Source organism: Scatophagus argus, chromosome 18 (genome assembly GCF_020382885.2).
Source record: "Scatophagus argus isolate fScaArg1 chromosome 18, fScaArg1.pri, whole genome shotgun sequence".
In the NCBI taxonomy this organism is placed as follows: domain Eukaryota; kingdom Metazoa; phylum Chordata; class Actinopteri; family Scatophagidae; genus Scatophagus; species Scatophagus argus.
In genome coordinates this window covers 4999860-5026815 of record NC_058510.1, presented here as the reverse complement: position 1 = coordinate 5026815, position 26956 = coordinate 4999860, and the positions used below count along the sequence as shown (strand labels likewise).

General features: G+C 42.2%; 1 protein-coding gene across 1 annotated transcript in view; it reads left to right on the top strand.

Annotated features, from left to right (window-relative positions):
* The window catches only part of dok6 (docking protein 6), a 42438-nt gene extending 16892 nt beyond the window's left edge, over positions 1–25546 (top strand). Inside the window, exons 2-8 of the mRNA XM_046371790.1 lie at positions 6264–6371; positions 10164–10278; positions 13571–13690; positions 15822–16011; positions 16400–16538; positions 17645–17750; positions 24527–25546. Coding sequence (XP_046227746.1) covers positions 6264–6371; positions 10164–10278; positions 13571–13690; positions 15822–16011; positions 16400–16538; positions 17645–17750; positions 24527–24681 — 933 coding nt within the window. The 3' untranslated portion in view covers positions 24682–25546. The remainder of the gene's footprint in view (positions 1–6263; positions 6372–10163; positions 10279–13570; positions 13691–15821; positions 16012–16399; positions 16539–17644; positions 17751–24526) is intronic.
* Positions 25547–26956: the final 1410 nt, after the last annotated feature.

The following is a 26956-nucleotide window of genomic DNA, read 5'->3' as shown; positions in this document are numbered from 1 at the left end:
GACTCACAACAGGGATGTTTGGATTACATGTACTGTAGTTTAAGGACACTGTACTTCTGTAAGTCAGCATAGCATCCAAGCCATCACTTCAGTGAGCTGCTGGGCAGATGTCCTTGAGTTTGAGCTATGCTGCTAAGATTCCCAAAAATATATTTTCTGCTGATTTATTTCTAATCAGTTGAAGAAGTCACAAGTTCAAGCCAAATCACAGCACCAAGACATTTTAAAAGTTCTGATTGCTTCAACTCTCATACCTCTTGAGTAAATTCTTAAGGTGCAAATTAATTCTTAAGGTTTTTAAATTTAATAGATTTGTTAGATTTGTCAGTGGAAGTTGGAAAAGGTTGCAAATGTTTGATAACAAACTTCCTTGCATAAGATTTTTTTTTTCTCACGTTAATTTCTGTTTTTGGTCCGTTTACTTATGAATGAAAAGGACACACACACCGCCCATAATCGTAGTTGGCAACTTGAGCCGAAAAAATAATTTTCTTTAATAAATCATTCTAAGACTGTGTTAATGAAGTGCTAAATTTTAATGACCAAATCTCGTTTGGATTCCGGTGACCCTGTAGGCTCATCGCACCTCCCAGAATTCAAATGAGTACGCAATAATATTATTTCTTTAAATCCTGATGTTTGTCTTCTCATTTTTATGACCCTTGCGACCTGAAATTTGTCTTTCACTAAAGGCACCATTTCAACCAATAGATCAAATGAATAATTTTGTTGTCAAGAGATTTACATATCGAGGGTATATTAGACCTGCCAATGTGGAGAAGTGCTGAGAGGGTGATAATTATGTGTATGTATGTTTCTAAGCAGGTATGTGTTGAGTGAAGTGTGTGTGTCTGTGTGTGTGTGCAGATGACACATCCTTGTCTGACTAACTTTTAATGACAAGCCCCTCACTCATTAATCACACTGACTGAGACCTGCCAGGCAGACCCCTGGGAAGGGCTCAGACTTCAGAGTTCATATTTGAGACGGCTGAAAAGCTGCTTGATTCCAGTCGAAAAGACCCATCGCGATTGGACCTGTTGCTTAATGTAGGGTTAAATAGATTCATTCAGAATCACTCAGACGTCTGCGGGCAAATATCAGCGGAGTTACAGTCAGTTAATGTTGTCCGTGCCAGATGGAGGAGCTTGTGCCAGCAAACTTAGTTTTGGCACTAGTTGATCTGAGCGCTGCTTTTGGAACACTTAATTATCAAGTTCTGTCAGATATTGAAGACTGTCCATATTTTTCTGGCAAGTCTGTTTTCTTTTTTATTGATGATGATGATTATTTCTCAACAGGAGACATGGCATCTCTGTGTTTTTCCTTTTCAGTGAAAAACACGTATCCCTGAGTGCTTCCACCACTGACACTGATGGTGTATTTTAATGCCTTGATGTGACAAAGCTTCTACAGTTCAATCACATTTGCATAGTGAACTGAACAGATCGGTTTTGGTCCAATGTGTGGAGGGACGTGAAGTTTAATAGTTTAGACTTACTCAAAGCAAGCAGGAAAAAGACCTTGGATTTTCTGTTACTTTTCTGGGACCAATGTCTCTTTATCTGCATTCTTGTGACTAACTATGTGAGTTGACATGACTCCTGGAAAAGAAAAGGAAAGAAACAAACAAGACATTGTACACTTTAGCTTCAAGGCTCGAAGGACCCAACATAAAAACCAAACCCATAACATTGTCATAGAGCTGCAGGGACAATCAGAATTACAGAGGCAGTGGAAACTGTCCAGCCTCTGTTCACTGCAGAAATCAAAACCATAGGCGGCGTTGCTTTTTGGTCACAAGGCTGCAGTTTTGTTCGTAAACACGCCACATTCAGTTGTGTTTGCAGTTCACGAGTTCACATGTTTCTTTTCCAAACTCTGTGTGGTAAAAACCATGCCTATTTTGTGTAGCTGATCAAAGGTATGACGCAGGGCGGGGGGAAGGAGGAACCGTTCTCACACAAAGGCAGTCAGAGGAAAAGTTCAAACCGAAACTAAACTGATTTAATTTTCACCAGAACAGTCCTCTTCATCATTACTTTGTTTTTTTTCTGGAACTGGTGGCGTTGGTTTTTCACTGCCAAGCAGCGTATTCTGCACTGTTCTGGCATTAAATGAGTCACACCAAACCAACAGAGAGTCTCATTCACGTCTGTGTAATTACAATCAGTGTAAGTAAGAGTGTCTCTGAATAAGAACCACCAGCAGCTCGCGAAAAGGCCTGCCTTGACAAAGCGTTGACAACTGTGGAACAGGAAAAAATTAAGCCCTCTCCATTCATACGCCCTCGTTCTTATTATGCACAAGCTATCTCACTGCGTTTGCTTTTGTGCTGGTATAATTACTTAATCTGAGCACTCCTAGGGTAAATTACTTTGTGTGCGGCAAACAGGCAGCATTACTTTGATTCCAGCTCCCAAAGGGGAATTGAGGCTTGCTTTAATTTTTACTGTTTTAAAGTAGCATAACGTGATAATGGCCATTGTCAGAAGGGATTCACCTTTGCTTGTGTTTCTGTCAAAGCTGCAGTTTTGTATTATTTTTGCAGGCATTATTATAGAAATAAATTCAGCATGTTCAGTTTTGAGGAAGATTTTATCACCTCCGTGCTTCTTTAAAGCATTTTATGGACGGTGTAGAGAATGATCCACGGTGCATTAGAGAGTGTGCAGCGGACTGTTTTGTGTTGTTTGCTGTTTGTAATGGGCCTGGGCAACACTTAACTAGAATGGAGGCCCATCAAGGCAGACCGATAAGGACCTAGGGATCCACTCTAGTCAATTACTGCAAAGTGCCAAGTTCAACTCAGTGGGCCTTTTATGAAGTACACCAGCTGAGTAAACAAATTAATCGTACATCCATGGTTCCCCAACACAACCATGCGGCCCAGGGCAATCGTACATCAGGCAGAGTGATAGCGGCTGTCTCCGACACGAAATAGAAGGGTCCCACTCGGACCACATAGACAACCACATAGGACTCATAAGCTGTTGGCCATCACACTTATTCTGCTTCTCAACTGCACTGTTCTGTCTGTGTTGGCTTTCTGCGCCTTGACAACGTCTCTGTAAAACAGTTTGAAATCCTGGCTTTTGCAAACCGTTTGCTAGTTTTATTGTGTGGTGAAACAGTGGATGAGGTTGACAATTAATAATAATTAAAGCTCTCTATGATAATAGCAGTTCTTGTTTACTGAACCCCAGAATCACGTCTCTAAATTTGGATGGATCAGTTGTTTCTTTCTCCTACTTCTTAAGCAAGTAAACAATGGACATTTATTAGCTGAAAACAGTGCAAATCTTCACAGGACTGTTTGCACAGGCCACAATAATGGAGTTACAGTGACAGATGTACATGGTCAAACATGTGCGTCCATGCAGTCGATTACCAACTATTTTGATTAATTGTTTCATTTAAAAATGTCAAATATTTGTTAGTTCCAGCTTCTGAGATGTCAGGATTTGCTGTTTTTGGCACGAGCGGCCACCTGTTACTACTTGCTCCTCTACCTGCTCTACTTCTTTTAAGTACTCTTAAGTACTTGTCATTTATGATAGTAAATGAAGAGTCCTTGGGTTTTGGACTGTTTGTTGGTCAAAAGAAGCAAATGGACGACTTCACTTTGGCTTTGGGAAATTGTTATAAACATGTTTCACAATTTTTTTTACATTTTATAGACTAAACTAATTCATTGTGAAAATAATTGTCAGATTAATAGATAGTGAATATCATCATTAGTTGCAGCTCTAGCATTCATGTATGTTTTTGTGTGCAGCCTACTCGTGATGAGAACTAAGAAATGCTGTATTTTGTCATGCTTCAACCTTGAAGTATTCTGACAAACAACACCATGTGTTTGTTTCTTCTTCAGCTGGTGGCTGGACCAGACTGTGTACAGTAATCTCCTGCACCAGAGAGAAAGAGTCAGGAGTTTATGTGTGCATTTGTGTTCACGGTAGGAGTGGACCTTTCATGAAGGGGAGCCCATTACTCCAGATTAAAATGAAGTTATAAAACTGTTATGCTTGCAAAGCAGGGTGCAGTTTTGTTTAAAGCTCTTCCGAGCACAACTGATTCGGTGAATTTTAAATGTAATTTCAATTCTGATACAATATTTGTACGTATATTGAAGTGCTGCTTAACCCCATAGCTGCCATATCACTAATGCATGAACCAGTCAATTCACTGAGAAATGGGCGAATAAATAAATAAATTAATTTAATTAATTATTAACAAAAAAAATATGCGAATAAATTAAATGAATTTTTCACTAACCTACATTTCTTTGCAAAATGTAAAAAAATTAAATAATATATAAAGCTCATGTACTTTTTATTTGTTTATATTCCTTTAGCTCTTGCTGTAAAGCAGCTCTGGTGGGCGAGGCTTTAAGTTTTAAGATTCAAGATGCTAGTTAGGATTCTGCATCGACAGACTTTCATCTCAGCCAATAACACAGTCAAACATTAACAACTTTTCGTCCTCCATAAAGTCCCAGTCCGCAGTGAGTCCCAGTAGTGGACCAGTACGATGTGAGCTCTAGTTTAAGCACTGGGATGCAGTGGAAGTCAGTAACTGGCTGTGGAACTGCAGAATTATTTAAAATCTTGGCTATTTGTAATAGTAATTGTAGTGATTGTCTGGTGTGTAAACCCATAATTCATTTCCAAACAGCTGAGAATAACAGACTCTTTCATAGTAGATGGACGTTTGAATGGCCCGTGAGCTCATTGTGGTTGCATTTGACCACAATGAAAACATTTACTGAATCCTACAGCTCTGGTGATGCACAACCAGTTGCAATAGACAATGAGACGAGAACATTTGAATGAGATATCAATAACTGTATTTTTAGAGGTGTGTGATTCATGAGACATAATCGTTTCATTTCCTTTCCTAAGCCTTGTGATGGTTCCTTTCCTCTCGTTTTGATATCAGCTTGCTTACGTCTATAATCAGTGCAAGACTCGGGTTTATGTACTTTTTGTCGTTGTGCTTTCCAACATGAATGAACCCTGAGGCCAGTCTATATTTTGATCAATGGAAAAACATTCATTGCTACTTTAAAGTGCTCAATGGCTTTGATGTTTGCAGGGTTTGCTGAGGTGGATTTTAGTGGTGAATAGTAAGTTTGAATTCTTGGGTGGTAGCTCGCATTGATTTCTCTGCTCTCAGCTTTGGTATAGCATTGATTTTTCTATCCTGTTGATATGATGTCAGGTTGGCTTCGCCTGCAGCCTGCACTACGAAGCAGAATTTGTGATTAGCGAGGCAACTTCAGGTTTATTCCTGGGTTTTTAGGGTTGCGATGGTGGCTCATGTCTTATCAGAGGACACTGCTGTGGTAATACACACCCTGCATGATCCTGTGCAGGTTATGTTTAACACATCCGAGCGAATAACAGTAACAGCCTACTGACCAATCAGATCTTGGGAAAATGACACTATCATTCATAAAAGATCTCCGAGCTCGGCGTGAGCATCGTGAGAGTGTACCTCCGTGTGCTTGCTCTTTTCTTCATTTCATTTCTTTCCCGTCAAAGACATTTGAATGTGCTTTTGTTTATCAGTATCACCAAACTGATCAACAGAGACTGATTGAAGCACTAAAGCTTTTTTTTCCTCCCAAGTCCGACTGACCATGTTGGGAGTCCCATTGCAGCTGAGTCAGGCCAAAATTGTAAAACCTTTTCCATAAGAACAAAGCTGAATGACACATTTAACAAACCTAAATGTAGTCAGATTTACTTTACACCCAAACCTTTACTGTCCTAATGACAGTCAGTAATGTTGTAAGATTTATTCATTTAGCCATTCACACTGTGAGCAATTTTTGAAAAAAATTTGCTGTCAGTCCTGCAGTTGGTGACTGCAGTGTGTTGCTTTGAGCCTGGATTATGTGTTTAACTTCTTTGTATTTGTGTGATCTTATAATAAGGCTCTTAGATTTTAACATATGCTGCTTTGCTGCCTGTAGACCTGTCCCTGTTTGCCATTGATCCTGTCCTGTAAACACCACACCTTTTATGTGAACGTGATCATGGCTAAATTGGCAAAAACCTTGACTGACTTATCTAGTTGATTGCTGGATTTGTTTTGGATTTCGTTAACTGCAACTGTTTAGCAAAGCCAGATCACATCTTGGGTATGTTAAACTTGTTTCATAGCACAGGCCTCTAGTTTATTTTGTGGTTAGCTATAGGCCTATCTTCCGTTACTTTAATTTATTTCTTTGCTGCTAATTCATTCTTTGTTGTCAGATCTTCCGGAGGTGTTGGCTGGTCTTCAAGAAGGCCTCCAGTAAAGGACCCCGACGGTTAGAGAAGTACCCAGACGAGAAGGCAGCGTACTTCAGGAGTTTCCACAAGGTGAACACACACGACTGAAATACATCACATTCTGATCAATCTCATTTTCATTCAGTTGGTCTCTAAAAAACATCACAAATAGTAAAAGATTTCATATTTTGACTGAATCTGAGGTGGCATCTTAAATTACAAGAACAGTTAGGAAATCTTAAAACTTATTAAAAATATATTTTTTAAAGATGTTTCCTGCGGCTATAAGATTTTCACTGTTTTCTGAGATTTTTCTGACTGATTATTTGCATAGTCAGAATCAATTTTGTCATTTGTTACAACCCTAAAAAAATATATTAGATTGTAAAACACTTTTCTAACTTAAAGTTTATAAAATGCTTCACAATAGAAGCAGATAAAAAATAAAGTATTTGGAGGTTGTGGTGTCTGGAGCTTCATGCATCTTCATGGATATGCATTTATGTGCTGCGAGTGGAAAGTCTGATTAAGAATTAGGAATCAATATTCATAGGCCGGATTATGAATCCTAATGATTTAACACCACCATCAGACATCCATTCTTGTTTAACAATACTGAAGTCTGATATTCATGGTCCCCGGAGGATCATGAATGTTAAAGTGTGTCTTTGTCTTTTTGGAAATCCAAATGGAGATTAAACCTGGAGTGTCAGCCCTCTGGGAACAGTCTCTGGCCCGGTCTAAATGCTACAGCTACATCGGCATGCACAGCACATTCATCAGACAACAGCCAAGGGTTTCATTTTGCAATTTGGCCAACTGGTCGAATTAATTAGCTTTAGCTGATAAAATGTGATGCCAGTGGTCGCCCACCAAAAATGAGGAGCCAGAATTTCAAGTTAGGCGTGAATTGTAGTCTTTTAAATAATATATGCTCTTTCTTTAGGAGTACTTATTGTAAAAGATACTCAAGATGGGTGTTATTGTATGAAAAACAGAAAAATTATTAAACCTATAGAATAAATCACTGAGCACTCAGCTGTATTAAACACACCCACTGAACCTTGTTTTCATCTTCATAGAGAAAGTCCCATGTGTTCGCCATAGATGATGGAGTTAAGCATGCGTAAAGAGACATTTCGCAACTTTATTTTCTCCTCTGGGGTCTTTTTCTTCCCTTTGGAAAGTAATAATCCACAGTATAATATCTCTCTCTCCACCTCTTAAGCCCTTTGAAATACTCCAATTATGGCTCATTATCACGGTGAGGGGAGATGATGTTAAAGGAGTAGCACCATGAATAGTGTTTAAAATAATGGGAGCAGATAACAGCAGATGATAGGGGACTTTGACTCCAGGTTTCCCACGTGACTGCAGTTTGAGAGTTGATTTAGTCTGTAACAGGCTGCCTGCTACCATGTAATTATGCATGAAGCTGGGGGTTTTTCAAACATGTTGGAAGTTACATTTTTCTAGTTTTGTCAGTTCCCCAGAAAACCATGCAGGCACAAGCTAGGTCGATGTTTTGACTTTGTTAGCATCCCTTGCTGCTACAGTGTCAGCCATTTATTGTGAATGAAGCGTCTCCCTGCCCACTGCATCATGCTGTCACACGGGGCGTCCTGTGTGGCTGCAACCCCCCCGGCTCCCAGAGGCATCTCATACAGCCAGCGCTGGAGTGAGCGATGAGTGCACACATGCACCAGTGCACCTGGTAATGCATCGCCACAGAGATCAAGAAAGGTCCCGTCTGAGGGCTTCATTCAACGCTGCAGTGCTTTGGGAGGAAATAGGCTGCGCTGGTGGCTGATTTACAGAATCAACACAAAAGGGATTGGCTTTCTTTCCCACTTCTTTCTTTCTCTTTTTTCTTATCGCCCTGACTCCCACACTCTCTCTCTCTTTTTCTCTCTTTCTCTGTGGCTTTTTCTCTGTCGGAGAAGCGAAGGTCCACACAGTGAAACAATCTCTGAATATTTTTAGCAATATTTTTAGCCAGGCTGTGACAACTTGTTTCTCTGTGTGCTACATTTCTCACGCTCTCCTGAGCTCCTGACAGAGGAAGCTGAAGTGTCAAGATGTTGTTCAAATGCCTAAATACAGTAGCGCATATGGGAGCGGAACCACAATGCAAAGGGGGGTTTTGACCACATTAGTTGGTTGGTCCAAACTTTAGTCTAGAGTGAAACACCTCAACCACTACTCATGCATTACCTTGAAATTTTGTACAGACATTTGTAGTCCACAGAGGATGTATCCTAATTGCCCTGGTGATCAGCTGACGTCTCTTAGTGCATTTTTATCCCCTAACCTAACATTAGCTTTGTGTTATTGATTCTTTCATATTTAGTGTCACCATCAGGGCAAAATAGGACTTTGTCCAATAAGAAATACTTGCTAAGCTACTGATATTTCATTCAGCATCAGCTTTACTTTGTGTTTAATGACGACTAGCCATGTTAGCGAGAGTCTTGTCGCTGTGAACTTGTTAGCGAGCTGATGTTAGAATATAACCTCAAATGCAGCCTCACAGAGCCCCTGTTGTGGCTGTGGATTCTTGGTCTCCCTAACATGAGATTTAACGCACACTTTTGAATTAACTAGATGGAAAAAAAAGAGGAAAGGAGTTGAGGAATAGGTCTCATCACAAGTGATTCACTTTGCTTGGACTCTGGTGCCTTAGGCTGGGAATGCACCCAAACCTCTCCCTTAGAAACTCAGCTTCACACACACACACAAACACACACGAAGAGAGACTAAAACATGCACAGATACACAGTGAGCACAAACAGAGAAAGTGATGAGAGGCTGGTGGAATTCACGGCTCAGAAATTCCCACTCTTGGTACTTGCTTTGTGCCACTTATATGTATGAATAGCCTGCCTGAGGACAAATACATACTGTATCTTCACAGGGGAAGAAAAAGAATCACCTCATCTCACATGAAATATTTAGATATTATCTATGAGAGCGACTAGAAATAACAAATGAAAAATATCTGCTATCTTTCAATATCCATAACCTCTTCTCCCTTTTTTCCTTACTTTGTTGTTGAAAGACTTTATAAAAATCTCTCTGTTTTACTTGGATGCTAAGCAGAGAATGTTTGATATTATAAGGGGAATTTATTAAGTACAACATCATCGAGCAAAGAAATCTGTAGTCCACATATGTTGTATGTGTTATTAGATTTGGTCTTTTAACCTTAAACAGTCAAGCTTTACTATGTGGGCAGTGAGCCCAGCTAATTCATTCCCAACAGTCTGGCAATGGGCCCACGGTCAGCACACAATGGACTACAATAATGTAATGGGCCTTATCTACCAGGCGGAGTGAACACAGAGAAGACTGTTGAACAAAATGGCCTGTAAATGCGGGTGATATTCAATTAAATGTAATCTTCTCTTTTAATTTTTTTTTTTTTCCATTCCCAGTCAATCTCCTGGTAAAGTGATTTTGATGCTTTTGATCGCACTCCTTCCTATTGACTGAAAAATGCTGTTTCAAAGAGGGGCACTTGAACAGTGGATGCACATTGTGTACAGAATGAACATCAGGTCGCATTCGTCCACAAAGTGCTTTTAAAATAAATTGCGGTACATTACGTGCTGCACACTGCGACGCAGCGAACACCACTCTGCGGATGATTTCTTGCTTTCAGAAAAGGGCTGCTCGTAATCAGAACAACTAATGCTTATTAATCCTTCAAGATCACCCGTATTTCTATTTTACTTCGCCATCCTTCATATGCTGAACCTCTAACTACTACTGCACCTTCGCTGAAGCAAGTGCAAGATGGCAATTAAGTGTTGCTGCTGCTGTTGCTGCTGGCTGTGTTCATCCATGGTAATGTGCTCGTGCCACTGTCTCCTTTCTCTTTAGATCACTGAGCTCCATAACATCAAGAACATTACCCGGATGCCGCGGGAGACAAAAAAGCATGCTGTGGCGATAATCTTCTGTGACGACACATCCAAGACATTTTCCTGCGAATCAGGTAATTCAAATTAGACTTCTTCTGCTGCATTTGAGCAGGGGAGGGAGGACAAGATTTTGGTGTTTGTTTTCATTTTTTTGCATGCAAAGACCTCAATGTGTCGGCAAGATGTCGGGCAAGAAGTTGGAGGGGTGGCTTGCGGAAAGTTTTGTGAGAAGTGGAGGAAGAATAAGAAGTGAGAGGCAGAAAGAGAAATAGAAAGAGGGAGGCGAAAGAAGCAGCGGAGGACTGGAGTTGAGCCAAGTGATGCTCATTTGCCGCTATATTAAGAAGTGGGAGGATCTGTTCCGAAATATTGATTTTCATACTGCAGGTATGAAAAATGATATTGGGCATCATTTGGAGTGTGTTTCAACCCAATTATGGACTGTAACAATAGAGATTGCCTGTAATACGTGGACAGGAAGCCAAAGAGACAGACACATGATGACGGTCGGCCTGCTCTTTAGTTGGAAATAAATGAGAGCTGGATGGAAGGAGGAAGCCAGGGGCGAGAGAAGGTGGATGTACCTTAATGTGGGACCAGACATGAACTCAATCTGAATTCCAGCCTGGTGGATCCGTTTGCACACGTGTGCAATGATCAAATTTGTGCAGTAAACCTCAGGGGAAAAAACTATAAAACTCTCTTGCCTTGACTCTGTTTCCCATGATCCTTCACTCCAACCCTCCCCCGCACGCACACACACACACACCACCATATGGATGTTTCTATCACCGTGTGTCCACTGGCCTCCCATTGTCCTTCACTTCCTGGAAGCCCCTTACATTTACGCCCCTCTCTTGCATTCAGATGATTGCCATATGGGCAGAATGAAGAAATGTGTGATGTCAGTGATTTTTATACGTGACTGACTTTCTAACGTCATTTAAGTCAACTTTAGTAGTGAAATGGGTTTTATTTCTGCTTTTAAGGGAATTTAAAAAAGTAAAATTGTATTTCCAGAGCTGAATTTACCAGGTCCAACTCTAAAATGTGAGTCAATGGCAGTTTGCTTCCGAAAACTGAAACTGGCAGATGGAAAGCAAGCATCAAACTTATCCGAGGAGCATCATCAAAAGGCAAATCATTTGGACGAGCTAACTCTAAAACAGTCATTAAGCCTCACGATGATCCCCAGATATTTTATTTTCAAAAATAATCCCGAGCACTGCTGTTTTCTTCTGCGTGTGCTGTCAGTGAGACAAGGAGCTGAACAAAAGATGGTAACAGATCTTGCATGTTTTGACAGTTGTGTGCTTTGTGTTCATTTGTCAAATATACACCATGAAGAGACAAAGACACAGCGTGACCTCCAGCTTAGATAATGCGTCAACTCCTGATATTCCACAGTGGAATCGGATGCAAATAAATGTGCATGTAATAATATCTATTGTATCTATTGTATCTGTATCTGAGTAACAACAGCCCGCTGTTGAAATCAGAGAAGACAAAGGATCCTAAAACACTCCATCGTCACATGCCTCTCCATCCTTTTCCATCGCACATCTACACCTCCACACACGCACATCCTCCCACCATGTTTCTTCATGCGTGGCACATAGACGAGCGAGGCCTCCTCTGTGCTGATGTAGTGTTTGTTTAGCCGATTTTCCACTCAGCGGCCTTGAAAGTGTGGGAGTTTAGAGGCACTTAAAGGCCGTAGTAGCTCTGAATGAGAAAAACTGAATCTGGGGAGGCATTAGCTAAAGTGCAGAGCTGCTGCCCATGAGTGTACATGTGTGTGTTTGTGTGCGTCTGTGCTTCTGCTTTCTGTTGTGTGTGAATGAAGTGCTTCAGGCAGCACAAGACCTTTCCCTCACCCTACAAAGTTATGAGGATCTGTGCCATTGGATGCAAGAGTTGATCTTATAAACAGGCTGTCCGCTACAACACAAGCTTGTTTGAAGTGAATGAAGTGAAATTACCTCCACACACGCACACGCACGTTACACAAGCATGGGCTAACTTTTGATTAACAGAAAACACTGTGGAGGTCCCACACTTGTGTACACATCACTGGTCATATTCCAAAACTCCACGGGGCCTGGAGTTAAGGAGCTTCAGAGAGATAACCAACTCCAGCAACTGCTTCATTTCATACCCCAGTAACTCTCACCAACAGCTTGCATAAGACAATTGGAAATCTTCTGCATTGTAAACACTACATATTTTTTCTGACTGAACGGGAAGCAAAATTGCTATTCACAAACAACAGATTTCCACAAATCTGCCACAGATTTGATTTGTAACATCATTTGTCTCCACTTTGCCTCCAATTAAAAAAATTCCGTCTTACAGTTAATGCCCCCCCCCCCTTTAAGTACCAGCTCAGAGCTCAGCTCCTGAAACCAACACTGCAGCTTTAAAGAGTCAATAATCATAATTCTCCCTTATTTATTCCATAAGATCACCATTACAATGTGGCATTAAGGGGATTGTTGTTCATCGTAATATTTGCATTCTTGCCGGAAGTTTGATGATCTCATTCTCGTTTCTAAATGCTGTTGTTAATATTGTTGTCAACAGATGGTTTCCACAGCTAAGACACCAACCTTTTGTGCTTCAGTGTTAGGATGTGAATTAGTGATTAGTGCTGATTGGCAGATTTGTTACTGCTGGAAAATGCCAGATGTGCAGTTCTATCCTGTTTCCAGTCTTTGTGCTAAGCCCGGTGAGGCCATAGCTCCTTATTTAACATACAGACATGAGAGTGGTATCAATTTTTGTCATCTAACTTTCCACAAATAACTATACTCATACCTTCAACCATCTCCTTCAGGTGAAATATTCTTTATTTTGTTCCATGCATACTTTTCCTTTCAAATTAACAAGCTTGAGCTTGAAGCCGTCCTTCAATTTGGAAAATAGCTTATTGACTGTCTGAATAGATGTTCACCAGTTTCAGCTGTGACTGTGGCCATATTGTTTCAGCAGAGCTACTTATATTGTACAGACTTGGAAAAGAGTATTGGCAAAGGATGGGGGGGGGGAAATGCTGGCCTGTCGTTGGCCTCCTCTTTTAATCTCCCTCGAATCGATCACATAGATTTTTCTCCACCCGCGGTTACTATTAGCTGCACTCGTGTTACATACACGCAGCTTTTTATTCTGAAATTCCTGCTCTGATTTATGTGCATGTGGATGTGTAAACACAGTAAAGGTGTCACAGTTGCAATAGTATAATCTGGACAGTGTGTTTTATTATGTCTGCAGTGCTGGATGTGGAGAAGGTGTGTGTGTGTGTGTGTGTGTGTGTGTTCATGCGTTTGATGATGGACACGCCTTAACGCTGTGCCGCTGTGTGTGCAGAGCTGGATGCAGAGGAATGGTGTAAGCTGCTGTGCATGGAGTGCCTGGGCAGCCGTCTCAACGACATCAGCCTGGGAGAGCCAGACCTGTTAGCAGCGGGGGTGCAGCGGGAGCAGAACGGTGAGTGCCCAATTAGTCCCTGCTAACACAGACAGCCATTCAGGGTCAATCTCTCTCACTCCGCTCGCCACCAAGCAGTTTCCGGATGCAGTCCTGGCCCGAATGTGTTAATGCAGCTGAGCCCTCAGAGGGTTAGGGGAGCAGAACAGACACTGTCCAATTAGGCCTGGCTAATAAGGGCCATTTTTTTGTCAATACCTGATTCAAAGTCCCCAGTAGCAGTCCTTAGTTACTTGAGCACATGTTGGTTCAACTTCAGAAGTACGTTTGGATATGTGTGTGTTGAAGGAAACCTCTGTGTGTGTGTGTGTGTGTTAGAGCACAGGTCACAGGCTGTGGTCGGGGCTCTGTTCCAGGCCTAATGAGAAGTGCTGTGCATCACTGGCTTCCCTCATAATGAAGCTTGTCACAGAGATGGATGAGATTATGGCTCCTAAAGCCATGTGAAATAAATGTGCTATCCCCACATATTCCACTCACAGGAAATGGAAATTGAAAAGAGAGGAGACAACAGGGCGCTTCTATCACAGTGGAGCTCATTCTCTGTGTAATTTGTAAACTCGCAGAGGAAATTGAAAAGGCAACAGGGAAAGAAGAGGAGTTTAAAGTAGTAAAAGGGCGAGTAATTGAAAAGAATCTGCTGTCATTTCAGCCCATTTCATTTCACTGCAGCCATAAAGTGAAATTTTATCCTGTAACCTAAAGATATACCAAAGTTTTTGACTGTGCTGCGATGAACCAACTGAAGTGTAACAACACAATTCGTCTCCTTTTCTTGTGGCAGAAGTGTTGTGTTGTGCAGGCGAGCTGAGCCAGCATGAACGAAACAAGTGGCTTGGGCCTGCGACCGTGTTTCAATTAGTAGCCCTCCCCAAACGGCGGGGGCAGATAATTAGATCAGAGTTCATTTTCACTGTCCCTAAAAATACGCCACACTATGACATTGCCATTTTCTCTCCGCTGCAGACACATGGCTTATTTTGAATCATTAAGCGTAATTAGTGAGAACTAATTTAGATTATGGAGAACTCTGTCCCTGTCGTCCTCCCTCTGTCTGCCTCGGAGGGTTAGTTTAATGTGAACAGGCAGATTTGGCTCCTTGATCCCAGTCCAACTTACCGGATGGCTAGTTAGACCCACTGTAGGTGAAGTCAGGTAAGTATTATTAAATACCTTTTTAAGTTTTTGTCTACTTTTGCTACAGCTGATAAAAGAAAAAGAATCAATCCTAGGTAAGTACAGTTGGTAAAAGCGTGTTGTGTATTACTGTGCTACACTGATTGAATAATCACATATAAGATATCTGACTTGATCCAAAATGATGACGCAAATGGCTTATTGTTGTATTATGTAAAGCTATTAAGAAATATTACTCTTCCCTTCCCTCTAATAGTCCATATCTTAGTTTCACATAGCAGAGAGGGATGAATGATCCATGACTTGATAAGAACTGATCCTTTTTCTTTATCAGACTCCTCCACAGCCTCTTTTTAGATTGGGACAAAACTACATCCCAAACTATTCAGTTTAAGTTCACTTTATCTTCTTTATAAATAAGAATTATTGGATTTTTTTTTCCACAGTTTGTCAAAATGTAAGCTCTTGTGAGTACTTACTGTTACTATTGAGGTTTGAGTCAGTAACATTGCAGCTAGGATAAGGAATCATTAAAGAAGAATAATCTCTAACCTATATGTACGTTTTGTTTTGCTAGCGCTAGTTATGATCGGACGCCCTCAACGCTCTGAAGCTGATCATTTGTTTCCTGCTGAGAGTTAGATGAGAAGATTGATACCACTTTCATGTCTGGACATTAAATAGGAGGCAACTGCCTGATGCTTAGCGTAGCTTAAAAAGCTAGCCTGGCTTTTTTTTTTAAATGCACCTCAGGTAATATTTAGCTGCTTTTGTTTTATTAAAACTGAAACGAGAGAGTGTTGCTTTTCACTCTTTTAAACCGTCTGCTCTTCATGCTGTGAGCGCCACAAATGAAACATGAAGAAAACCAAAACTGTCTGCATGGTTACTGTACTGCTGGATGTAAGAGGTCAGATCAAACAGATCCCAGATTTCTCCATGTTTGTACCAGTGTTATCCCTCACTCTGAAAAGCTCTCTGTGAATCCTTCTAGAACGTTTCAACGTGTACCTGATGCCCACCCCTAACCTGGACATCTATGGGGAGTGCACCATGCAAATCACCCATGAAAACATCTACCTGTGGGACATTCACAACGCTCGCCTAAAGCTCGTCATGTGGCCTCTCAGCTCCCTGCGCAGATACGGACGAGACTCCACCTGGTTCACCTTTGAGTCTGGAAGGTGTGTGTGCATGAAGATAAGCGCGTGTGTTGTCTTCTGCGTGTGTGATTGAAATGTTGGCGGTTGCGAAGTAAACAAACTTTTAGAAGTGTCATAAAAACTTCAACAAAGCAACTTTGGATATCCAAAACATCCCAGGATATCAACATTTGCCGCAGAGCCCTTCAGGCACTGATTTGACAGGTGTGTCTGTGTATGTGTGTCTTGGTGTGTGTACCACACCAAGACACACACCCGTGCATGTTCGACTTCACTGTGCCATTATATCAACGTGCCTCTCTGTAAGTGCGCGTTCAACTGTGCGTATTTGTAAATCAGCAATCCAAGATTGAACGCGATCAAAGTGTGTGCACTTCTCTCTGTCTCCGTGTGTGTGTTCCTGGCGCAGGATGTGTGACACAGGAGAGGGTTTGTTCACGTTCCAGACACGGGAGGGGGAGATGATCTACCAGCGTGTCCATTCGGCTACGCTGGCCATTGCCCAGCAGCATGAGAGGATGATGGAGGAGATGGAGAAGAGCTCCCAGGTACATTTTCACATTTATTTCATAACCACAGAAGCTCACAATGAGGCCAACAGTTTTGTTCTCGTGCTGCCAACATTACAAAGAGCTAATTATGAGTGCAAGTGTCAGGAGTGCTTATTTAGTGCATGCATAATGTGCGTCACCTTCATATTTATTTTCCTGTTCCACAAATGCTGAGCAAGAGTCAGTTGCAAAGACTACATCTATACAAACACACGAGCATAAATTAATAAAAAAAGAAGAAAAAGCGTTTTGAGTAAAAAAGTCTCCTTTTCTAGGTTGTTGGGTTGGTTTCCTTGCTGTCTGTTTGATTTAAGCTGATCAATTGAGGCTGTCCACAGAATTATTTTTAGAAACCGGTGAACGCAAAAGCAATAAATCATGATTCGCACGCACACACACACACACACAAACACACATTTCTCTCTCGGTACTGCTGCCTGGTCACCCCCCAAAGTGCAGTCTTGGACCAAGAGCCCTCTGACACCCTGCAGTCTTGGCCTCCGCTCCCTCCTTCCATCACAACACCCATCCATCCATCCCCTCCTCCCTCCTTCCCTCCCTTCCTCCCTCCCTCCTTCCTTCCTTCCTCCCCTCCCCCCCGCTATCATCTGTATTCTTTATTTATGTAGGCCTGCCTAGTGTTTGATGAGCCTTGACCATATGGCCATGCTCTTGGACCCCACCATTTGGGAACATTTCCAAAAGCAGCACTTAGCCTCAGTTCTGTAAATCTCACAGATCGCAGTGCAAAGCTGACCACTCGCAGTTGCAGAATGGCTGAATTAGCATGTTTACTCCTGGGTAAATGCAGGTTGTGCTGTATAATGTTGACACATTTCATATATTTCAAGCCGTCGTCTGTCTCTAAGATGAAACCTTCAGTGACACTCTGCAAATAAAAATCACCACAATCCCAAATGAATCCTCATCTCGCCTCGCCAAACAGCCTTCCAGAGTAGAAATGTGCCATTCAACCGGCAATACACCCTAACACACACGCTCTTTGTTTACTGACATACCCACCGCAATTTCCCCTGCTGTGAGAGAGTGACTGAGAATGACAGAAAGTGAGAGACACTTTAAGCTTTCTCCGTCTGTTTCAGATCCACTCCAGAGAGACGCTAACCAAGTCCATCTCCCTGCCACGCAGCGCCTACTGGCAGCACATCACGCGTCAGAACAGCGTGGGAGACCTCTACAGTTACCAAGGTACAGGCACAAAGTTACTAATTATCATCCGCGCCGTGTTGCTATTTCTTTACCTGCTTGTGTCTGTGGTCATGTGAAGTGAGGAGAGACAGGTGGAGAGACAGGAAGACTGACAGAGTGACTGATGTACCCAGTCATGGAGGAATTGTCACCTTGCATACCTGCAAATGTCGCTGCCTTTATTTATCTCAGGAATGCATCAGAATCAAATTTTACTGCTGACTGCTAACTTTTGGAAGGACTTTTTGTCAGGGTATCCAAAAAAATATACAATATTCTATACAAAGCCATAAACAGAGGACACGGTCACAACATACACTATATAGACAGAAGTATTGAGACACGTGACCATTACACCAACAGAGACTTTGAAGACATTGCATTCTAAATACACAGACATCAACATGGAGTTGGTCATCCCTTTGCTGCTATAACAGCTTCCACTCTTCTGTGAAGGCTTTCCACAACATGTTGGAGTGTTTCTGTGGGAATTTGTGCCCATTCATGCAGTAGAGCATTTGTGAGGTCACACACTGATGTTGGACCAAAAGGCCTGGCTCACAATCTCCATTCCAGTTCATCCCAAAGGTGTTGGATGGGGTTAAGGTCAGCGCTCTGTGTGGGCCAGTCAAGTTCTTCCACACCAAACTCATCCAACCATGTCTTTATGGAGCTTTGCTTTGTGCACTGGGGCACAGTCATGCTGGAATAGAAAAGGGCTTTTCTCACACTGTTGCCACAAAGTTGGAAGCATAGCATTGTCCAAAATGTCTTGGTATGCTGAAGCATTAAGATTTCCCTTCACTGGAACTCAGGGGCCGAGCCCAACCCCTAACAAACAGCCCCATCCCTATATATATATATATAGTGACCGACTAATGGGACTTTTCCATGTTTTGGCTTGATCATGACTGTCACCTGCAGATGTTGGTCTAAATGTAAAGCACATGGAAATCAGTTTGCTGTAGTCAGTGCATGTCTCCCACCTCACTTCCACCCGGGCAGCATAGTGCAGTATCGGCTGGTTAGACACAGCAACAGTCACAGTTTCCTCCATCTTGGTTCACTAAGAAGACTGCTGACAGCCAAACGGGTTCACCCACACACACTGCTATACTTATTGAGGCAGTGAATTCGCTGGTCAAAGTTTTCTTTGCTCCCCTAGAATTTAAATGAACATATTCATCAGTTTTAATTTCGCTCACGTTTGACCGTGAAGATGTTTCACATTGTGAATTTGATGCCTGACAGGTCGGTGACAGAAACGCTGTCTTACAAATGAATGGAGCGCTGACAGCGTGGGGGGATCCAACTCAGCTCAAAATGATAAAATACCATGACAATAAAGACTGGTTTTAAACAACTAATAAAAACAGGGCTAACTAACTGCTAACACACACAGATCAGTTTGTGTAAAATAAGCTTCCAAGTATGGACTGTCATTCATAAAAAGCCTAACAAGAAAACATTTGAATTCCAAATTAACTGCGTTATGCTAGGAAGTCCCGACTCAACCCATCAGAGACCAGTGCGGATTCTTACTTTCAGTCTTCAGTTAAATCATAAAATAACGTGTTGTAGAAATGTTTTGAACTCAGGCAGAGTTTGGTTTGTGTTTGTCTCCGATGAAACGGAGAGACACAAACAAACCCGTAATCTAAACAGGCAAAAAAAAAACATTTGCGTGTGCACTTGAAAGTGAACGAGCTCACGTCTGTATGTGAGTGAAGAGAGACATGAGTGTCAGCACCAGTACAGTAATACTGCAGCAGGTGCTCTGCAGCGTTCAGGCTCGGCGCCGCGTGTCCGCTGTGTGCATTAAACGTACACACAGACAGTGTGCGTTTGCGTGTGTTTTAATGTCTAGATGTGGGCCAGAGGCAGAAAGGTGATTAGTGAGCTTGATGAGATTACGCTCTGTCTGTGGTATTAGTTGATTAGTAGACTTATCGGAGGATTACGGGCCTTTTGGCTTTCACTGATAGAGCAAAGCAGAAAACCAGGCTAAGATGAAAGTCGCTCTGACGTCATAATTTTCTTTTGAAAAGCTGAGGAGGCTGAATTTGTTGTTTTTTTTTCATTATCTTTTAATTGTGGCCTGATAAGCTTAAAAGCAAAATATGAGTCTTCCTTCCCAAACATACAGGGAAGCTTCCTCCTCATGGTCATTATTTATAGGCCCAGTCTCTGTGAATTCTCCTTTTTAAACTCTTCCTCTGCAAATGCTGGTGAGCAGATGAGCTTCTCTCTCATCCATCACCCTGGCATCTCCACTGGTCCTCCCACACTTTCTCCTGTGTCTGTCCCATTCAGAATGAGCCTCCACCTTCTCCTGCTCATACACACTCAGCGCTACAATTGCCTCCCCTCCTTCCTCCATGAATAAATTGAATGCATCAGTGTGTTTGAGGACACGGCGAAAAGGTCTCATCAGACAAGGAGGACGGCGAGGCGATTCTGTGTAGCGGCTGGAGTTTAACTCCTGTTGCGACACGGGATGTTCGGCCTGCGAAATGCGTGTCGGGAGAACCTCACACATGTCCGGTGCTGGTGCTGCTTTTAACATGGCTGCAAGCTGTGTTAGATGAGGGGAGGCACATACAGTAATTGCATTGATCCCTCATTGGCAGAAGGTCTCCACTTCCCTGGAGCTCCTCTACATCGCCTGCTCTTTGTGCTGCCACAGAGAGCTCTTTGCATAATCTCATAAGTTGCAACAATTTGCGTCTTTAATAGAGGTGTAAGCCGTTTTTCAGTAACACACACACACACACACACACACCACACTGCTTCTTCTCACCGCTTTCCATCAACTCATTCTTCACACTCATGTTAAGATCTATGGAGTTCATGGAGGATAAATGTCCATAAAATGTAACTTCATCAGGATTCAGACTTTTATGTACAGTATCGATAACCAACATGACAGTGTGAACAGGAAGTAGCCAAAGCAGCATGAGGCACTTTTTGTCAAATTGTAAACAGACACGCTGCAGGCTAAAAACACAGGGTTGTTGATGTGTTTCAGGTCATCAGCTTTTCACCATATGTGTTGCAAAAGCACAGGATGAAGCTGATGGATGTCGCACAGGTGTTATTCTTATCTCACGATCTGATGCTGAAGCCTGAGTGTGAAAAAATATGCAATATGACACGACGCCAGGTGATTTTGACTATTTATAACCGTTCTGTTTCTGCTAACACTCACACAGATTTTGTTTATATTCAGTTTACTTTTATATATTTTTGCAGTTGGGTTTGAAGTACAAGTCATGTTTCATTACAAGCCCAGTTGTAATGAAGCTTTGTAAAATGAAGCGGTCTGGTTGATCAGTTTGTGTAACAATGATAACATTAGGTAAAATGATTGGGGTGCAAGTGAAGGTAAGAAATCAGGAATTTGGACCAGGCTGACCGGCTGGCTGGCAGGCTGCGTTTGCTCCTTGGCCGTATCACCGCGTGCATGATGAATATCCAATCAGCACAGTCAATTTGCTGAGTCATGCTCGGGTTGCCTTCAAATACCCTGCGGGTCCGGGGGAATAATTAAAGAACACGGTCTCCTGTCCCGTTGAGGTTTATTCACCTATTTGTTTATTTCTTTGCCTCAGTTAACGGGGGACCTGGCAGTGAAGTGCAGTAACTGTATTGTTTTAATAGATTTCACATCTGCTTTTTATTTAGCTGGAAATGACTCAAACCCACATCCCAGAAGCCTTGTTCGCCATAATTGAAAGTAATAATTGTCAAATGTGTTTTGTTTAAAAGAAACTAAGGGATGAAGTGTAGTTAAAAAAATAACAGTCAGTGTTGATCATCTTGCAATAAAGTATGCGAAAAAGTCTGCCTCTAAAGTATTCACCTTTTTCAGTAAAACCTGAGACAGATGTTTTAATCTCCTGAAACTATACCCTCACACAATTTATCTACTTTGTACTGCGTTCCACCTCTACTCTCCTAATATTATTCACTCTTTTGCAATTCGGTGAAACTGCTGTGTTCTTGGAGTTTGCCGATGCATACAAATAAGTGCACTTTAAAGTTTTGGAGTTGAAAAAGCAAGGCGCCATGCCTGTCGGAAATGGTCCAATTACCAGCTCTAATAGTGGAATGGGAAAGGGACAAGAATGCTTATATTTTTTTGGACGCATTTTTATGATATTTTTCCCCCCTTTTTGCCATGTTAGACTCACAAACACACACACACACACACACACAATCTCCTTTCTCTGTCTGCATTTCATTCTGTGGAGTTCCACTGTTTAGTGCCGTAGCATTAGCAATTCTAATGGGATGGAGTGCTGCTCTTAGTTTGATCGGCTGGGAGCGATACGAGGGGATTTTACAGAGAGGGAGCAAGTATCAAAGGAACAGGCACAAGATGATAACAGTATCTTATCTGCAACAGGCGACGAGGAATATAGTAGATGTAGATGCAAAATCCGAATCCCATGAAAAATTCATTAGCGCCAGGTAAGACTGAGTTCAGCTGTGCTGGTCTCCTGTTGGTGGTTGCTTGGAAAGTTTTTAATCTCGTGCGTTGCTTGAAACTGAAGTTAACCGACCCGATCGCTGGTCTGCGTTGGATTGATATGTTTTTCGTCGCACTGTATGGTTGCCCCTGTGATTGGTTTGCTACACAAAGAGACACAAAGCTGGATGTCAGCAGCTTCGCATAATCTGGAGGTTGTGGTCCACGCAGCCTCTCTTTCTCTGGTTACAGCTGTTACTAGGATGCCATCTGGGTTATCGCACTGTGAGGAAGGAAGGTGCAGACAGGTGTGTGTTTGTGTGCGTCTACATGCATGTATGAATAGCTGCTTGTGTCTCCGGGTTTGTCATTGTATCTGTCAGTGTGTGTGTGTGTGTGTGCGTGCGTGCCCTCCCTGCCTGTCCTGTCTGCTCCGGCCCAGCAGCTGCCACCCCAGGCCAGATAGGATGACATGACCTTCTCTGGTAATGAAAAGGCACTGACAAATCACTGTCTGCTTCTCATAGGGATGGGAGGAGAAGGAGGAGGGGGGATGCTGACACCATCTTCTCTGTGTGTCTTTACGTTTATTCTTTTTTGTTGTTGTTGTTTTTGTGTGTGTGTGCCGATGTGAATGCGTTTGCCTCTCCTGTCCAGAAGCGTGGCTCTCGTCAGGGGTTTGGCATCACGCAAACAACTGCCGCCATTTACGACAGAGGAGATGATGAGATCTGCGTCAGCCTCTCTGTCTGCGCTGGGCTCCCTGCCTCCTTTTTTTCCCAGCCCAAATTGGCCTTGGTTGAGGGGAGGGATTGTATTGGCAAAGATGTGAAAAGGATATGCCTGGTTGCGCACCAGTTGTTTCAGCAATCTATTAAATACGAAGGGGAGGGGGGAGAAAGTGTCCGCCTTATTTTGACCTGGTTTTTTCTTCTTTTTTGCCTGGAACATGGACTGAGGTGCATTGAAAACCTTAAGCTGGAGCCTTGTCTCATTTTTCTTTATTTCAGGGAGTGGTGGAAGGGAAAGACTAGTGGACACAGTTGTGTGTATGTGTGTGTGTATGACTCACCTGTTATGGCTGGTACTGTTTTGGTCTCACCCTCACACCCACACCAGCCCCTCTCTGCTTCCTCCTGCAAGCTGTTCCCTCAGCTCACACAGGAAAGTGCTTTTTCCTGTGTTTTTCATTCTTATTGTCCTTGTTTACTCGAGCATCATCTCCTTTCACACGCATTTCTGCTTTTATCTAGACTCTGTTTGCCTCTCTGTGGCTCGAACACACACTCGGCCACTTGACACTGATTGCCAGGCTGACTGGGTCATGTTTTGTATTTCATGCTGTGGTGATTTGGCAGCGCACGTGTGTCTGTGTGCATGTTTACTTCATGATGCGCACAACTTTAAACTCTTATTTGGCAATAACCACGTCAGCAGCACCAGCCGAAGAGAAAATTATCTCTTTGTCGATATTGTCAATGTCGCCGTGGAAGCTTATAGAAGACAAATTCAGGTCTTAATTTGTTGATCAAATTTCAGTTAACTGCTGGAGGTAAACTGATTTGAAATGTATGAAAAATATTGACGTGCAGCAACTTCTTCTTGCCTGTATTAGCAGCGACTGTATATGCTATGGGACAGAGTTGATTGCACTGTTGCACCTCCTGAAATATTCATCAGTGGCCACTTTCTCCTTGTTCGGTGCATGATCAGCATGACGCCAGCCACTTTATCCTCAACCCACCTCTCCGTGCACATCTCCAAAACAGCATTCTAATATATTATTAATGGCCTCCCAGTCGCACAGAACAGCCCTCCACCCACAAGTATCCATTACTCCCTCGGTGCAGTTAACCAATATGAACTGCAGAACAAATTGGCCCAATTAATTTAAATTAAGGTGGAGAGGGAGAGAGCAGGGAATGAGAGGAGACAGCAGACAATCACAGAAGATGAGACAGAGTAGATCACTCTCAAATGAAGTTGCTTATTTGAGGTAAAATGTTGATTTTCCATCACATGTGTTACCTATCATACAACTTTATGCTTTCATGTGTTGTGTGAGAACCACCCACATCAGAGAGCTTTAAGAAGGCCGGGATCATTCCTGTAGTCTTCACTCGAATGTAAAAATATCAGCATGGACAGTAGCTAAGCAACAGTTGTACCATGAATGCATTATCTATGAAAACAGGACATACTGTTTTTGATGTAAGCTCCAGTCAAATGAAACAGGTAAAGTTATTTCATTCAGCCAGAAACAAGTCCTCCAGTGATGTTTTTCTCCGCTTTTTTTCCTCCACAGGAAGCGGCCTCACAATGACTTTCATCCCTCGAGCACAGACGTTCCCCAGCTTTCTGTCTGATGAGCCAGAACGGGAGGAGAGCCAGCGCCAGGAAGAGGCACCATCGCCCTCTAGTGGCTGTGAATCCAGTTGCAGCCTGAGACCCCTTCAATGACAGAGAATTGCACCACCAAAACTGGACACTTTTCCCACTACTGTAGAAAGGATGTAGAAATATGTATACATGTGTAATATATCATTTCCTGGTCAACTGTAAAGTGAGTGGTACATGAAAAGGATCCTGAATAGGATGATTTTTTGTATGTTGGGTGACAGCTGCATTAGCTTCAAAGATTGCACCAAAAATCCTCTTAGCGTAGTTTTAACATGTTTTATGTTGTTGGTACGCTGCCAAAGCCAGCAGGAACCCCCCCCCGCGCCCCTTTTCTTTTTAAATCCACGAACTGCGTCTTTAGAAGAAGTTAGAGGTACTCACACACTAAGTTCCACTGTAAAACAATGTTAAAAAAGGCTTCTGATCTTAAATTGATGCAGTCGGACTCGTTCCAACAATGTGCTGCCTCAGCAACCATTTTCAGAGAAATTCCACCATTTTTAACACACATCCACCCATTCTTACTGTACTTCGCTCCCTCCCCAGAATGTGAAATTGATCAATGCCTTACACCAAAACCGCTTGACTTTGACGGCAGTGATGAATCAGCTAAAGCCCTTAATCGGTTACAACCAGCAAGGGGAAAAAGTCATTCAGAAATGTGCTTCAAGGATGTAGGAGTGGATTGTCTTGTCAGAAATGATAGAATGCAACCTTCTCACAGCCTCAACTTTAAACTGCCAACCCGACGTCACACTAGCAGGGCAGTTTGGTTCCAACAGCTTCCGAGCTCTTCTCCAGCCCCACATGTGGTGTATGATAACTAGATAATTATGGTGGCCTGACGGGGCGAGTTATGCAAGGCAGAAGTAAAGTGAGTTAAGTGTTATGTTCATACTATATTAAAATTTAGGAGAGAAAAAAAGAAAAAAAATTGTCAGTGAATCCTTTCTGTAGCATATGTGAGTTTTGAAACCTGTCACAGAGTGCGTAATGCTGTGGCGAAGATGTTCTCATTGCATCTCACCGCATTGTCCTCCTCGAGTAAGAAGTGCCTTTCGACACAGACTGCAGAGTGTGAGACCTAACCAGAGCAAAGTCTTTGGGCTTGGAGTTTACCATTGTGGACTGAATTGAAATCTGTACCATCAGTTTCCCTTCCATACTGTCGACACATCTGTGAAACCTCATGAACACTACATCATACGCTAACCTAAGCAGAGCTCTTAGATGGTTGAGAGTAACACTTGTTAACTGTTGGTGGCTGTCAGCAGACACATAGTCATCTCTTATTGTGGTTAAGGTGGCTGTGCTTGTTGTCAGATGTTTACATGATAGAAAAGGTTCCCATCAACTACTCTGAAATCAAAAAGCCTTACGGTGACAATCAGTTTGAGGCAGCAAAAGTAGTCCTTAATGTCCAACTTAAATCTCTTATTTTGTTTAGAAATAGCTACCTGTGAAACTGGAGATACAAGCAGAAGCACGTACTTTGTGTTGAAATTAGATTTTGCAGTGAGTCACTTTGTTTTTTTAAACTGCATTTAAAAACAACATTTTAATTTGAGCCTCAAAGTGCCCATCTACAGATGTGTCTGCATCCCAGAGCCCGTAGCACAAAGTAGGGCGACAGCTGTTGAGATGTCCGGTCACATTTCTGCCCTTGTCGTCTTGAGTCTGAGCTCAAGTGTGCTTAATAAATAAATGTATAATGGTTTCACTACATCTGGACCATCGCAGCCGTACTGAGAGGAGTGAAGAAAGTTCGAGTTGACTGTGTTCATCATTTGTTGTTTATTGTAGCGATTGGTTTGTTCGTTGGTACGACTTGATGATTTCAGTTACTGTTCCTGTACGATCGTGTTTGTGTCCACCATGTTTTGTGTTCTGCTACTGTCAGGTTATATGTTAATAGCACTTTGAATACATTGAGCGTAGGACTACAGTTTTCACTACATGTACATATGTAATGTTTTTGATGATAAAAACGTAATAAATTCAATGTTACATCAGCTACCAGCATATTTTTTTGGCAACAGCAATACTGAATGCAAGGTGAGTAGTTAGTTAAGGAATGGACACACTCGTTGAACAGCAGACATTTTGGTAGGTCCTAGCAGGAAACTCTCAGGTGTGCTAATGGTTGCTTTAATCCATTTATTGATTTTTCTATTTATTCCACTGTTATGTAACTAGAGCCAGACCAGCATATGATTAGCTTAGCTTTAGCATAAAGTCTATTTTTGGCTAAACAGCCTTTTCCTAACTGTTGTTTTTACACTTTGGTCTCATACAGATTAAACAAATGGGTTACAGTGCATCCAGAAAGCATCTG